Source organism: Pseudorasbora parva, chromosome 21, assembly GCF_024679245.1.
Source record: "Pseudorasbora parva isolate DD20220531a chromosome 21, ASM2467924v1, whole genome shotgun sequence".
Classification (NCBI taxonomy): domain Eukaryota; kingdom Metazoa; phylum Chordata; class Actinopteri; order Cypriniformes; family Gobionidae; genus Pseudorasbora; species Pseudorasbora parva.
Window position 1 is genome coordinate 33,160,543 of NC_090192.1, and position 17,003 is coordinate 33,177,545.

Sequence of the window (17,003 nt, forward strand, 5' to 3'; positions counted from 1 at the left end):
CAGAGATCGGCTGAAAGGATTCAAAAACGGTAAAACTCAACTCTTTAACTCTAAGGGACTTGGAAAATCAGCCTGTTTTCAAAAAAAATGGACTGTTCCTGTAAAAATAGCTATTGTGTATGGCATCCCATATGAACTACCCCAAAACTCTCAAGTCAATGGGAAACAAATGCTGTTCGCTATAAAGTTTTGTCCTGATGGCGGGCTTTGTTTGAGAAACCACATGGCATGACAGATACTCAGAAGAATCTTAAAAGAAAGACGACGCTTTTAGATCTCAAATCCCAGACCCCCTTCTCTCTGTATTGTGCTACTCGAGCTGATATGTCATAAAGCTATTAAGGTTATAACAGCAAGACAGCTCGCTTGAACCCTCTCTCTGCCCTGTTGAGGAAACACTTTGCAGTGTCAACGTCTTTGATTCTTTCCACCTTGATGCTCCTGTCACTTTTCTAAGATTTTCCTGAGGTTCTTCAGTCACTTCCCTGATCCTCTCAGTCGGTGAACCCGCAGTCCAACTCAGGCTTCTTAGACCCCCCACCCGAGGGAGAACAAAGCCTGTGGAACTTCATCTGCGCATTCCTCCCAAACCTCTCCATTAATCTGCGGCCAGAGGAAAGAGCCTGGCATCCCCTCAAAGACCGGAGGACCTTTGATCCTCCTCAAGGTGACCCAGGATGAAGGAAGGCAGATGCTGAGAACTAAAGAGTGATAATAGGGCGGATTTCTCAAGTGGAATTGGCTCTACACACCTGCCGCACCTGGATTTATCTCTACAGGTGTGAGAGTCTTTTCATGACAATGCTTTACTATATTCAAAAATATAACGCATCATGCATCTTGTTGAGGAGAGGTCTGGTAGTACTTTTATAAGAAATCTGACTTGTGATTCTTGCCAGGTGGATGTTAAAAAAGTCGAAAACATGTAACATAATCTTTGCATTAATAGTTTTGTGCATATATTTTAAACAGTCCAGTTTCATAACGAACGGTGGCAGTATAGGGGAGGTCACGAACCCAAATCTGTTATTGCACTTAGCCTGTGCCATGTCAGAGAGAAATGGCATCATTAGTGGAAACAGAAACTTTTATATTGAGTTTTATGATGGAAAGTAGGATCTTATGAAGGTAGCCATTTGGTATTCCCATCAGTCTTTCCATGTAACTCCAAGATTCTGGGCTATTTTTGCCCCATTACTGCCACGTGGTTAATGCTTTATGGGAGTTTAATAGTTCTATGTGCAAAGTACAAAATAGGCACGTATTATAATTGATTTACCACTTCATATAACATTTCTCAACCCATTGGGCAAAGTGAAATTTGCATATTAAATAGCAGCTATTGCAGTCCTTTGAGTGATTTTTTATGACCATTCCAAAACTCAGTCGCTGACATATTTCAGCAGGAAAACCTGCATGCTCTTTTTTTTTTTTTTTTAACAAATGCAATACTTATGCCACTTTTTCAAAACTCTTCACACAGCAAAACTCTACAACAGCAGTCTTTATGGAATAAACGATGGAATATTTTGCATTGCTTTGGCACAAAATACAATTCAATTACTACAACTATCAAATTATTTTTCCTCACACAGAAAGAAACATGTATGCATATGCCAATTTACCTGTTACATACTTTTTTAAAACTCTTAAACTTAAAGGGATAATTTGCCCAAAATGAAAATTACCCCATAATTGAATGACCCTACAAGCCATCGTAGGCGTCATTTTTCTTTCAGACGAACACAATCAGAGTAATATTACAAAATGTCCTGGCTCTTCCTAGCATTATACAATGGCAGTGAATGGTAGCCCAAAATGTAAAGCCCCAAAAAGTGAATCCATCCATTATAAAAGTAATCCACACCTTCTGAAGTTAATCGATTGGTTTGTGTAAGAAAAATATCCATATTTAACATGTTATAAAGTAAAATATCTATAATAAAATATAATAACTAACAGAAAGGTCACACACTTGAAGTACGTGGCAGTACTGACCCAGTGTTAAAACGAATATGCAAAGACTAAATCAAACACCCTTTACCAAAATACAGTAAAACAACAATGTCGGACAAGTTGGAGGATGAGATGGAGTCTTTCTGCACTGGGTCAGTACTTCCACCTACGCCACGGACGTGACCTTTCTGGAGTGATGACATCATACGCAGTGAAGAATGACAACAAAGAAGTCACGCATTTGAGGTTAAAAAGTGTATAAATGTTGCTGTTTTTTTTTTTTTTTTTTTTTTAAATGTCCGATGGTTTCGCTAGATAAGACACTATTCATCAGCTGGGACCGTGCAGAGCCTTCGAATCGCTCTTTGAAACTGCATTGATTTGGACCTTCAACCCATTGGTTGCAGTTGAAAACCATTATGTACATTTTTTTCAAAAGATTTTAAGAAAGAAAGACATGAACATCTTGGATGAGATGGGGGTGAGTCAATTATCCGGAAATTTTCATTTTGAAGTGAATAATCCTTTAACATGATACAAAATTTGAATAAGAAAGCAATTTTCTAAATTTCTACTCTAATATATCATATTGAACTACATTTCAAATCTAAAAACTGAAATACTATAAAAACAATTAGCTGAACACCTGCACAAATCCAATACCATCTATACAAAAGCGGAAATCTTAATAATTATGTACTGGAATGTAAACATGCACTGAATTCTAAACAGAAGTGAGGCGTCATTCTTCTTTTGTAAAGTAATTTTTTCAAAAGAAAACAGTGCCTACCTGTAGTAAGTGTTTGTTAGGTCACTGTTTTATGAGTGACAAAATGGGTTTGTAGAGTGTGAAATGTACTGCTGTGTCAAGTTAAGAATAACTGTGTGAAGGTTTTTTTTTTGTGCAATCCTAATAATTGTAAAAAAAAAAATGTAAAAACCTATCTTTGAGACAAAGATAGACGGAAACTGACCTGGTATAGACACCGTTTTTGCGGCAAAAGGAATTTTTGACTGACAGTCGACGATTGTTCAGCTCCAAGGCAGGGAAGCGGCTCTCGTCCAGACTCACCATCTCTCCATGTGCCAGTGCATTGCAGTTGGAATTGTTGGCTGTATGGGATTAGATATAGAGCCATTAAGAGATCTTAAGATGCAGTTTGGACCAAAGCACGATGCATCACATGATGCGTTGGGTCTAAATTAATGGAACAAAAATTAAGTTTGTTTTGGGTTGATCACAATCACATAATGCTGTCACCAAAACCACAAGGCCATAATTGTGGCCTTCTTGGAGCTCAACACCCTCATTAAGGTAAAAAAGTTCTGGGCTGACACAAGTGGCGTTGTGTGAATGGTGCGTATATGTGTGTGTGTTGGACATTTGTGTGATGGAATGTGTTTTTGTATGGAAGGAAAAACTAGGCCTCTCATGCTCCCTCAGTTTGTTTAACATGTTTAGTGACCCACATGACTGACCCGCCCCTCAGTACTGTTGCGTTCTGCCTGCTCTTACTACAGAAATGCTGACCGCACATTTACACACGCATACCACACTGATGATGTCACAGCAACAACAATGCTGTACCATTCATCATGCATCTGACTGAATGACCCATTGACATAAACGAATAAACAAATACACAGACAGACAGACAGACAGACAGACAGATAGACAGACAGACAGACAGACAGACAGACAGACAGACAGACAGACAGACAGACAGATAGATAGATAGATAGATAGATAGATAGATAGATAGATAGATAGATAGATAGATAGATAGATAGATAGATAGATAGATAGATAGATAGATAGATAGATAGATAGATAGATAGATAGATAGATAGATAGATAGATAGATAGATAAAAAGACATACTTGAGTCAGATTTTTTTGCATATTTCTTGCTCTGGCCTCTGATGATGAGGATGAAAACTAGAAGCAGGATGAAAATGAGGCCGACCAGGGCCACCACTACCAGAAACCACCATTCCTCGTAGAATGGAGCCACTTTTTGGGCTGGAATAAAAAAAATAAAAATGGCATATATCATTAGACAATTTGACTTAAGTATGATTTCAGATTGATTTTCACTTTTACTAAACCAAACTTGAACTAACCTGATATGGATGGTGACGGTTGGCTTGGAGACCCGTACCCATAGTCATTCACCCCAATGACCCGGAAGTCATAGCTGACTCCCTGTTTCAAGATATCCATGTTGAAGGTGTATGATGTCACTTCCTTGGGAATGTCCTTGATTAAGATGTCCCACAAGCCTTCATCTGAATTTTTTTTTAGAAAGAAACAGGCCTAGTCATACATAGTAGCAAAGCAGGTGGGGACTTCAACCTCAATGCACACAGACTCATGAGGACTTGTGTCACCGTGGGGACCTCAATTTAGGATTTATGAGTGAAAACAAGCTTATAAATCATAGAGAATGAGTTGTTTTAAAAATGTAAAAATGCTGAAAGTTTTGTGCGATGGGTAGGTTTAGGGTTAGTGTATTAGGGTGGAATATACAGTTTGTACAGTATAAAAACCAAAAAAGATAGTGAACTAGACATGAGTGTGTGTGTGTGTGTATGTGTGTCTGTGCGTGTGTGTGTGTCTAACACACAGCAGCAGCTGTCAGAACTAATAATCCTGAGGCTAGATCTCATCAAATAAAATCATCACAGTAGATCACATGTCATTGCTGCTATGTCTAATGTGTTTAATGTGCTACTAAGAACCTCAAGCGCCTTCAGTGACAGAGAGAGAGAGAGAGAGAGAGAGAGAGAGAGAGAGAGAGAGAGAGAGAGAGAGAGAGAGAGAGAGAGAGAGAAAAGAGAGAGAGAGATGCTGTCAAGTCCTGGTGTCATGTGCCAAGCCAGACAGAGAAATTACAGGGTGAGATCTTGAGGGATGAGGGTGACAATAATATTCCTAATGCACGGATCTGTAACGCACACAGTTTCTTAAATCAATCCCATCTGCTCCTCCCCCAGAACTCTCTCTTTTCTCATTCGAGGTTTTCTCCTCAGTCACTGAGGAAATTTGATCTGCGCTGTCTCAGTTGGAACGCTCACATCAATATAACTCCTTCGTCGGACACGAACTTGCCATCAGCATCTTTTTTTTTCTTCCAGAGGCATATGGAATCACTCTTCATTGTTTGGGACAATTGTATCTATGATTTTGACTGAAAAACAGACTTCATGCTCAGTCTGGGCCAGTCGGAGACACTGAAGATTTGACTTGGGCTTACTCATTTTCTTGAATCCAACTATTTTTTTCACTGCAAGCTAAAATGTAGTTAATTAATTTTACTCTATTTCTGGTAAATATCCAATTTGGTTTTATTCACACTATTTTGGGGGTGGGGATGGGGTGTTTGGAGAACAAAAAGGGAACAAGGAAAGCCGTCCATCTGGGTTCAAACCAATTATGAGAACATTATTATTTTTTTTGACAACAGCACTTACAAGTCTGAACACTCTGAAACACGCAGCACATATATTTAACTAAATCGCAGTCTTTGAGATGTGACTCTTTTTATAGGCAAAGACTTTAAACAAAAGACAGGAAGTTCGAATACAAGGGGAAAGTAACTGGTACAAGCCTGCAACTCCCATATGAGAACCAAGGTTCACAAAGCCATGGCTCCAATGTTTAACTAGCATGCGCTCATTCGTATTTTTAATGATCTCACCTGAGGGTCTGGCCTCAATAACATAGCGTGTGATGGGTGCTCGTCCAGGATCCCCATTGGCCCAGTGGATGGTGAGGGCGGAGCCATATCGAGAGATGAAGGGCTCACCAGGAGGGCCCGGGGCTCCTGATCACAAAGAAGAAATGGGGTTACATGAGCTCAGCTGAAGCTTAGCTTAGGACAACGGCTCTAGCATACAGACAGACAGACAGACCTTCACCAGGTCCTGTGGTGATGTTGGCCTCCACCTCTGGACCATAGGTAAAAGTTTTGGCGCGAATGCGGAAGTTGTATGTGACGCCATCCGCCAGGTCTTTGATTTTCAGCCACAATGGGGCATTCCCCTTCACGTCCACCGTCACGATCTTACTGACTCCTGGGGGGGAGGGGGAGTGAAGACAGTCGACACAGGCCACTGAGGACTCTAGACAAACACACTGCTTTTAGTTCAGGCAACAGGAGCTCAACACACACTCCCACATGGGTGTAGATCTCATTTCAACCATACTGTAGGCATATGAATATTGATAGCAGGGTCCAAAATTAACAGTGTATATTTTATCATAAGAACTTTATCATGAACTACTTAAGTTTCCTCCAGAAATCCATAAAACCATAACAAGCCACTGAAAGGTACCACATATGAAGAACAAAATCAAGGACCTGTCACAGATGCTGTTTTACCAGACAGTGGTTATCTTGTAAGCAGTGTTTTTATTAACTAAAATGAAGACTATTACAATTAAAAAAAGAAATAAAATTGAAATAAGTAAAAACAAATAGATTAAAAAGTTATTTAAAAAGCTTAAATTATCATTAGAATGCCTGCCTGGACAACTAACTGAAATAAAATAGATTGAATTACAAAAATAAATAATAATAATAATAATAATAATAATAATAATAATAATTATATAATATATATATATATATATATATATATATATATATATATATATATATATATATATATTTCAATGTATATATATATATATATATATTTCAATATATATATATATATTTCAATATATATATATATATATATATATATATATATATATATATATATATATATATATATATATATATATATATATATATATATATATAAATATATATATATATATATTTCAATATATATATTTCAATGTTATATATATATATATATATATATATAAATATATATATATATATATATATATATATATATATATATATATATATATATATATATATATATATATATAACATTGAAAATGGAAATGGAATTTTAAAATGGAAAAAAATTAAGAGACCACTTAACATTTATTTCTCAATATAATCGCTATAATATATAAAACTAATAAAAAAGGACAAAAGGACAAAGGCACATGAAAAAATTACAATTACAAATTACAGACTTACAATTTAAATACCACCGTCAATATAAAAATGTTAAATGTTTTTTAAAATATTAATACATTTAGTATATAATATTAAAATAACAAGTGACTGATGATCTGTGCTATTTCTCATAAACAAGAAAGGGAAAAATAGCTAAATTATTTTAAAATATAGATAATATTTAAATAAACATTATGCAAAATATAAATTCATGGACAGTTAAGGAGTTGACTAGAACCTTTTTAATAACCCACTATTGGCAGGTGTGGCAAATGTTAATTGTGGACCCTGACTGATTATAATAATATCATTATTGACAATTTGACGTTAAAACAACTCTGGAAAGATTTGTGTTTCTGGGCCCAACACCCCATGCTCTCTCTCTCTCTCTCTCTCTCTCTCTCTCTCTCTCTCTCTCTCTCTCTCTCTCACACACTCACACACTCACACACACACACACACACTCACACACACACACACACACACACACACACACACACACACACACACACACACACACACACACACACACACACACACACACACACACACACACACACACACACACACACACACACACACACACACACGATTCCTAACTGACTACATAAATTTAACTCATGATTATCTAGTAATAATCATGTATAGGCATAGTAAAGGGTTAGAAAAAGGAACTTTTAACCTAAAGGGCTTAAGAAAGAAGAAAGTCACTGACCATCAACAGGCATGCAGGGCTCGTAGATGAGTCTGTAACCCTCGATGATGCCATTCGGAAAGACAGGCTCGCCCCATGACACGTTGACAGAAGTGGTGGTGAGCTCACTGAAATGGATGAAACTGGGAGCGCTGGGAGCTGAAAGAGAAAACATCTGCTAATCAGAAGAGACACGGCAGACAGTCTCAATGGCTTGAACACGGCTGCTTGTCTCCTTTTCCTGGGATTGAGACTTTAAACCTTTCTTGGAACAAAAAACAGCAAGAACAAAATTACCTGTCATGCTTTGCCTGTCTTTATCTTTTGGGATGAGACATAATATAGAGACATCTTTTTAGATAAAAAAAAAAGACAGACACAGATAGTGAGAAGATAGAATCTTGCTGATTTATTGTACTTCTTTCACTATTTGAGCTCCACAGCTTGAGGCAAAATCATTTAATGCCACTCAAAGTGTTTTCTGGATCAGCTATTCATGATATTAACAAGTAATATTGATATTAACTGTCAAGCTATTACATGTCACAACTACAAAGTTAAACAATGCTCTCAACAATTAAAGGGGGGGTGAAATGCTGTTTCATGCATACTGATCTTTTTACACTGTTAAAGACATGGAATCCCATACTAAACATGGACAAAGTTTCAAAAGTTAAGGTGGACGTTTGATGGGAGTATTTCTTTGTCAAAAATACTACTTCCGGTTAGTCATAAGTTTCGGCAAGTTTTTTGCGATCATGCGTCCCCATTGACGTTAGTGGGGGCGGAATTTCCTTGTATGGGCCTTACGGACAATTCTACCGGAAGCGTGTGAGAGAGAGAGAGGGAGAGAGAGAGAGGGAGAGAGCGAAAGCAACAGGCTACCCCCATCAAAGCGCTCGTAGGCTGCGCTGCACAGGTAATGTGCACAATTAACAATGACATCAAAAAGTGCGTTTTTGGTTGCCAGACCAAGACAGTCCTGCACAGATTCCCCCAAAACCCCGCGGTAAGGCAACAGTGGATGTAATTTGCTTTTCCGGATCAGCAACTGAGTTGCGCGAATGTTTATATCTGTTCACTGCATTTCGGTGCCGACTGTTTCATAAACAAGGCCCAGCATGACGCCGGATTTTCCAATAGCCTAATGCTGAAGGATGGAGCAGTCCCAACGTTAGAACCGCGGGCGGTGAGTTAGACTGCTTCAAATGTCTGTGTCTATGCTCATCAAGTAGCCCAAACATGATCACGTATAGTTACTATATATATTACTATATATAGAAATTGATCAATGGAGCATGCGATGTGTAGTGCGTGTACATTTGTTTAGCTGGCCACTATATGTGTAACTTTATGTTTGTGTATTGTAAAAGCACTCAACAATACACAAAGAGGGGGGAAATATGTTAAACTAAATAAGCACGCTTCTTCATTCAAATGCGCTACTATTCCGTGTCTATCTATGTAAACACTAACTTAACCTGTCTACACAAACCACGCGTAAACACACAAACACACGTGCACAACTGCACTTCCCACATGTACACCTTCAAAGACAAAAATACGACGATATAATTCAAGTATAAATATGTAAATAACACAAGCTGCTAAGCATATTATATAGTTAGTGTATAACTTGTACCACATAGAGACGTCCTGCTCTAGTCGTTTTTGCTGCTGCTCCTGTTCAACTGCAGCCTCTGGGTCTGATTCCGGATCATAGATGTATGGCTGTATCTGATTAAAAGCCATATTTTTATTTTGAATAAAGTTTTTTCCCCGCTGTTAGGGATGACAGCTTTACGACGCACTCGACGCACTCAACTCAATAGCAGCGGCGTGCACACGTCATTATTTAGCTCCGCTCACACGACACGCCCCCACCCGCTCGGCTTTTTTCGGAAAGACTCGGAACAGCGCATCTTTCTTATATAATTATAAAAAAAATAAAGACTTTTCGGAGATATGCAGGATGCAATGCTACTCTATAGGTACTCAAGATTGACATGACACTGACTGAAACTGAGTGTTTCACCCCCCCTTTAATAATACTTTAACCACACACAATCTTAATGCCACAATTAAAAAAATATTTTTGCGATTAATTATTTAGGGGACCTATTTATAGGACTTCGGTCATGTATGTGAATGTGTATGTGAAAGAAAACAGCATGGAAAGAAATCTCGTGTATTTTGGATCTGTTATTAAAGTGACAGGAGCGTAATGTACAAACTAAGGGCCCTATTTTAACAATCTAAATGTGTGGTCTGAAGCGTATGGCTCAGTTGCACTTAGGGCGTGTCCAAATCAACTTTTGCAAGTTTAACAACGGAATAAACGGTTGAGGATCCAAAAGGGTTGTATCTAGATCTCTTAATGAGTCATGGGTGTGTTTCTTGGGCTTAACATGCAATGAAGCAATCAGTCTGTATGACTTTGTCTAGAAGGAATAGATTGATGAGGTTAATCAAGACTGCATCTAGGATTATTGGAGTTACACAGATATAATTTCAAGATATTTTTAAAGAGAGCATTGTTAAAAAAAGCCTACGTGATAAAAAATTCCTCTTCCCATCCATTACATAGAGAGTTTGTGGTACTTCCATCAGGTCGTAGGTATAGAGCAATAGGGGGGACAACGAAGAGATTTAAACACTCATTCATACCGACTGCTATTTCTAAGTTAAATCAATTGTAATTGAAATGATATGTGTGTGATTGTATAAATTATGTGTGTGGCACCTGTGCAAATTAAATTTCCTGAATGGATGAATAAAACTGAACTGTCTGTCTCATCTCCCATTCCCTTTAAAAGCCAGTTGCGCTCGCACCATGGCGGAGTTTGCGAGCAGAAAGACTGAATGCTTCTCCGGAGAGGAACTTGTGTGTCCACGCATCGTGTCCCCGTCAATAGGCGCATATTACTAATGCGCCCTTTAACACAAAAAACATTACGCTATCGACTTTAAACTAGGTTTGTGTAGGTCAATGGTGGTGAAAGGAGCTTTCAGTTGCCTCTAAATAGCAGCGCGCCAGCAATGTGCCTGAACACACATCATTTTCAGACCAGCCTCATGGATGAACAAATGGGCGCCAATGCATTTGCTATTTAAACAACGTGGCGCTGGACGTGAAAATGATAACATGATAAAAAGATAATCTAGCAAAAAACAATTGCTATTGCGCCAGGTGTATGATAGGGCCCTAAATATTAACAAGTTATTTGACACTCAAACTAATGACTGGTCAGTCTCTTTGACTGATCATAAACCAGTTCATGAGAATCATTCCCTTGAGAATCAGACTATACCAGTGGTGAAGTTTATCATATTTGTCACATAATCTTTTCTTCATCAAAAAGCAATGAATAAACCCAGTGTGATTTCCACCCTTCATTTTTACAGAATGGAAATATGCCATTTGCTTCAAAAATAATTTGTATATGCCTTATTATAAACTACTTGGACAGTGAAACCAAAAGCCCACATTTAACAAAATAGCCTGGAATCTACAAATTTTGCCAAGTTTATAATATCGGATGACAAAAATGGTCACTTCTTTGGCAATCAAATGAAAAGCATATTTCTTTTACACTCCAGGGGAAGCATCTCCTTTAAAAAAAGAGAACAATCTAGAGACTGTCCCACAGACGCTCTGAGCCATGAGCCAACTCACAGGCATGCTGAATGAAAACCGCAAGAGCTGAAGAAGGCAGAAATAACTCTGCTTCATCAGACCGAACTTTATACACACAAACAAATGCATATAGCAGATTTACTGATTAGAAGCAAATGATAGCTTGTTGGGGTTTTGATATTTCTTGGCCAGTTTTCAGCAGTGGTTCACATTCCAGAAGGTCTTAGACACATAAATAATGACTTTATTTGAAATAGTTCCCATCATTCCAAACTCCTAATTGATTGTACGTGTGTTTACTGTAAAATAAGTGGCTAAAGTACAATACCTCACTTCAGCTTTAAAGTCTAAAAAGAAAAGGGGGGTTTCAAGTGTCAGATAACATAGTGGCCTTCCAGTACTCGGTCCATTATGTCCTTGGCAAATAACCCAGAACGAGTGTTTTTGTTGAGAGACACATGAAGGCCCTAAAAGAGACAGGTAAGGACAGAACTTTTCCTCACCAGCTTGTTGGGTTCTTCCTCTGGTTGGTGGACTGCGTGGCCCATCGCCGGCTGCGTTGAAAGCAGCAATACTGATCATGTAGGTGGTGTAGCCTGTTAGATTTTTGAGCTTCACCCCTCCCTCTGGCAGGAAAAGTGTCCGCAGTTTCTCTGTCTCATTTTTACGTTGATATTCCCAAAAGAAAATCTGCAAAAAGAAAACAATAGGTCACCCTGCAATAATTGTTCTGTATGTCTATTTTAAGTGTTTTTCAACTTTGAGCACTTTGGTGTCCCAAGATATTTTTTTCCTTTTTGTTATGTGACGGTCACATTACAACTCTCTTGGAAGCAACTCTCTTCCCCTGCCTCATTGCTTATTCTAACTTTTTTTAACCTCTGGTTCTCTGAAAAATATGATGTTGTTTTGTGTGTAATTTTTTACTTAATCTGAACAGTACAAAACTTGGTAGAGGGTTTTGGCACTTGCTATATGTACACAACAAAATCATGGACACGATTTTAAATGTTAAATGGTCCTGAAAAAAAATAGTGACACTTGTACTCCTCACGGTCAAAAATGACCACCTTGGAAATAAATGGGAGACAAATTTCATCTAGTGGAAATCTTTGGTACTGCGCCCAAACAAAATCTTACTGAAAGCACATTTTTTGAGATATCAAGCTCACATTTGGAACACAACTTGTTTTTTCAAATGTTGCTTAGATTATTTTTGTTGTTTTGTTGCAGTTTTAGAGTAAAACATGTTGTTTTTTCATATAGGATCATTTTCACAGACAAGGCTTAGATTAAGCCAGGAGTAGGCCTTCATTCAATCAGGACATTTAAGTAACTTTTATAATCATGTCATCAATAAAAAAACATTACTGATGTGCATCTTGAGACAAAAAATATGGCACTGACATGCTTCAAGACATGCACATGCAGTGCAAGTTGCTTTCATTTAAACAGCTCAAAAATGCATTTTAGTCTTGGACTATTTTAAGCCTTGTCTGTGAAACCGGGTGATAAAAACTTTTTTTAAGTTCACTTTTTAAAACTTATGTGTGTGTGTGCTCTAAAGGATTCAAGATTTACTGGAATTTTTTTTGCAGGTCATTTCAGGCCATTCTATGCTCAAAAAGTGAATACATGCATTATAAATAAAGCATACATATAATTTACCATAAAATCCCCTAAAAATACAAAATATTAATAAAAAAAAAAAAAAACCCGTATAGAACTAAAATATAGTATTTTCATTTCATTGAAATCCCATGAGTCAGGGAAGGTCAAGAACTTCTCATCATACAGAAAATACACATGGCAGTCACACTAAAAGCATTTTCCACTTAGTCATCAGAGTCTGACCTTATAACCCTGAATGTCTCCATTCTGAGTCTCCAGCGGAGGCGGGTCCCACGTTACATCAAATTGTGTTGCAGTAGCTGATTGGATGACCACATTTTGAGGCGGGGCAGTGGGAACTGTGAGAGCAGATTGATGTGATGTGAAGTTTTGTTATTTTTCATTTGTCAGCAAAGAAAGGACTTAAAGGGATAGTTCACTTTAAAATGAAAATTCTGTCATCCTTTACTCACCCTCGAGTTGTTTCAAACCTGTATTAATTTCTTTCTTCAGCTGAACACAAGGGAAGATTTTTTGAAGAATGTCAGTAACCAAACAGTTACCTGGAGCCATTGACTTCCATAGTAGTTAACTGTTTGGTTACTGACATTCTTTAAAATATCTTCCCTTGTGTTCAGCTGAAGAAATAAATTCATACAGGTTTGAAAGAACTTCAGGGTGAGTAAAGGATGACATTTTAAAGTGAACTATCCCTTTAACATAATGGAAAAGAAAGCTTTACCTGCTTCACCAACGAAGACTTCCTGTGGTGAGCTAGTTGGTCCCTCACCAACAGCATTGTACACACTCATTCTGATTTCATATCGCTTGTGTTTCAAAAGATCTACAAAAAGCACAAATAACAGTTTCTTCATACATCGTTGGCACTGAGTTGATCTACTAAAAAAACAAAAACAAAAGACAATCAATGTGATTTTCTTTCTATTACACTATCTTTGTTTCATTAACTTTGATTCACTCTCCCCGAACACTGTCGGCTCCGATTCCAAGTGATGAGTAAGTCTGCTTATCTGAACTCAATTTACACACTGCTCTTCTTGCAGACATCAACGGCAGAGAGAAACCAGACCCGGCTCTTAACTTCATTACCACTCTAGATGTGAGGTGAGAACAGGCCTGCTGATAACAGCCAGCCTAAACATCCAGACTGCATATTCTCAGTTATGTCAAGACTTGACTTGTGTTGCATTAGACACAATCATATATCATTTTTATGGAGGAAAAAATTGCAAGATTGCAAGAACAAACAGGAGACGACTTACTGTCCAGCTCGTACTGAGTGAGGGACGGCTCGCTGAGATTACGCAAGCTATATGGAGCTGCAGGAGAGAAAGTGGAGGACATTTGTTGAAATAAGCTTAAATATTTTTAAATACCTAATAATGAATATGAAATTATGCTTGGTTTATCACTTAGTAATAATAATAGTCAGGCAGGTTTTTAAACCAAAACTTTATTTTTAATTATGAATAAATAAACTGATTAATTTATATATATTTTTTTCTTTTCTTATTTTAACATTTTTATTAATTATTTACATTTTACATTCACATTATAATTTTGGGCTATTAGTTAATATAAAAGATAAATAAGAAATAAATATAAAAGATAAATGAATCACAGTTTACCTGGTTAGGTGTGTCAAAAACAACAACAAAAGGTCAAAACGCTACAACAAATAGGGTTTCAACATTGGAAATGATGTTGTACTTTGTTTTTGGGTTATGTCTCGCCATATCTCGCTAGTAAAATAATCGTCACTAGTGAAGATATTGTATGATTTATGCTTACAGGTGAGTTCTGCCCAGCTGGTTGAAGCGCCGCTGATGGTATGAACGCTGAAACTTCGGAGTCGATCATAAAGCAGCTCCCGATAACGGATTCGGAAGCCCAGCAGGATCCCGTTAATCTTCTCCTCAGGAGGGGGCTGAGGACGACAGGATGTCACCACACATAATCAACAGTGTCGTTAAAGGTGAGGTGTGGAATTTCTGCGCCAATAGTATCACCACACAGAATTGCAATTAAGGATGCAAAATGGCTGACAATATATGCCTCCCTGTCCAGGTTTAAATAGTTCTCAATTTAATAATGAGCTTACAAAAATAAATAAATGGATCATTAATAAAATATGAAAATACAATTCCTAAACACATTATAGATATGCTTATAAATCAATAATGAAGCATTTATAACTGTATTTATGAACTGCTTATTAATGTCAATTAATGTTATATAAATATGAATTAACTATTTACTAATGCTCAAAGGCAGAGGATGAACCAACTCTAGGGTAAGGCTAGATGTGATATTCCTCCTCAAAAACACATTTTAATAGAATGTCATGAAATAGTTAATGCTATGTGTTGCCTATTACCAACCTACATATCCCAGCATAAATGCTCTTGCTTATAAAGTGCTTATCTTCACAGTTAAAACCACTATAATTTGAATAGGCAAGCATATACGTGATTTGGCAAGGCAGCCAGTTGGAATAATAATACATTTTTCACCCGTCACACACGCTTCGCCTATGCTAATGCTTAAAGTGCTACCAAAATGTGTAATGAATCATTTTTAAAAAGCAGTTTTTGGTTTCGGCTTTTGGCCAAGTGCATTCCGAATTTTTGGTTTGCCCTAGAATTTCATTTTTGGTGCATCCCTAATTTCAATTTCTCCTTCAGAAAAAAAGATTAGCTTTAAGCTTTTGCCATTTGATTTGAGGTTGTGTTTTAAACTTTACTGAAACTGCATGTAACTGATGTTTTGTAAACATGTGCGTTGCTAATAGCCAGAGGGAAGACATATTTGCACTGTCAGATTAAACTTCGGAAAATGTTAAGCTCAACTTTAACGATCAAATCGGAGCAACCCCCCCTAATAAAGCGTGAATGGACTGGTTCTGGTGGAGGAAGCTTTTACATCACGTACCTTTTTCCACCTGCATGGCTAAAAACGTGAACCAGAGACCTGCAGTTTTTAAAACCAGCCCTCTTTGATGAGGTAATGCAGGGGTGACATTGAGAATATGTGTTTAAGGTACATACTATGCCTTCCTGCTCTGTTATTAAACACTGTTGATGGAAATCACGGCTTGTGTGGATGTATAAGGAGAAGCATAGTGGAAAATCCCTCCTTCTTACCTGCCAGCAAATCAGCACAGAGGTTGTGGTGTGTGGCGTGACAGTCAGGATTGTGGGAGATTCGTCTGGAGCTGGAGAGAGCAAGAGATACAATTAAATAGAGAGGAATAGAAAGATAACTGCGTACTTGGCATCACTGTGAATGTTTTGCCGCATCAGCTGCAATGTCTTACGCTACATAAACACTGCATTGCTATGCATGCCAAGCCTGTCTCACAGCCTGATTTGTTACGTTTAGTTTTAAACGGGCATTTTGAAGGGCCCGTCTCACTTCACTAAAGTTACTAAGGTATCATTTAGTCTCGTAGCAACCAGAGATACTGTATTACCTCACTTATTCTACTGCTTTCAGCAATGACATCATTGCTGGAACACAATAGCATCACCTGGGTTCACAATAAAACCTTGGCTGCTATTACAGCTGTAAAACGCTAATACAGACAGAACGGCATCTGTGTGCAGCATAATGGTCAATTCATGAGATGCACATCACATACAGAATGACTTGGCTGTATACTGTAAATTCAGAGACAAGTGGAAGGCGGAGCCAAGTAGAGAAGAATATGGTGTTTGATGGCTCTGTTGTAAAGCCTAGTGAGCTCCAACACTGTCTACATAGGGATACCGTTCAAAATGGTAAGTACGATTTTTTATGTTTTTGAAAGTATCAGGAATCCAGTAAAAAACAACAATACTGTGAAAAAAGTGTTTTCTATTTGAAGATGTATTCATGTATTTCAGCCATTACACCAGTCTCCAGTGTCACATGATCCTTCAGAAATCATTCTCAGATGCTGATTTGACATTTATTAAGTTATTATCAATGTTGAACTGTGAATTATCCATGTTTTTTTAAAC

General features: G+C 37.6%; 1 protein-coding gene across 7 annotated transcripts in view; it reads right to left on the reverse strand.

Annotated features, from left to right (window-relative positions):
• sdk2b (sidekick cell adhesion molecule 2b) overlaps positions 1-17,003 on the reverse strand; it is a 396,614-nt gene that overhangs the window by 15,843 nt on the left and 363,768 nt on the right. For 5 of the 7 annotated variants that reach the window (XM_067429560.1, XM_067429559.1, XM_067429557.1 and 2 more), the window contains exons 32-43: positions 16,146-16,216; positions 14,794-14,929; positions 14,265-14,321; positions 13,724-13,825; positions 13,225-13,340; positions 11,874-12,060; positions 7,755-7,892; positions 5,871-6,080; positions 5,657-5,782; positions 4,080-4,244; positions 3,838-3,978; positions 2,931-3,069 (exon numbers count right to left, since the gene is read on the reverse strand). In XM_067429560.1, coding sequence (XP_067285661.1) covers positions 2,931-3,069; positions 3,838-3,978; positions 4,080-4,244; positions 5,657-5,782; positions 5,871-6,080; positions 7,755-7,892; positions 11,874-12,060; positions 13,225-13,340; positions 13,724-13,825; positions 14,265-14,321; positions 14,794-14,929; positions 16,146-16,216 — 1,588 coding nt within the window. The remainder of the gene's footprint in view (positions 1-2,930; positions 3,070-3,837; positions 3,979-4,079; positions 4,245-5,656; positions 5,783-5,870; positions 6,081-7,754; positions 7,893-11,873; positions 12,061-13,224; positions 13,341-13,723; positions 13,826-14,264; positions 14,322-14,793; positions 14,930-16,145; positions 16,217-17,003) is intronic. The other 2 variants (XM_067429561.1, XM_067429556.1) reach the window with 1 other exon arrangement.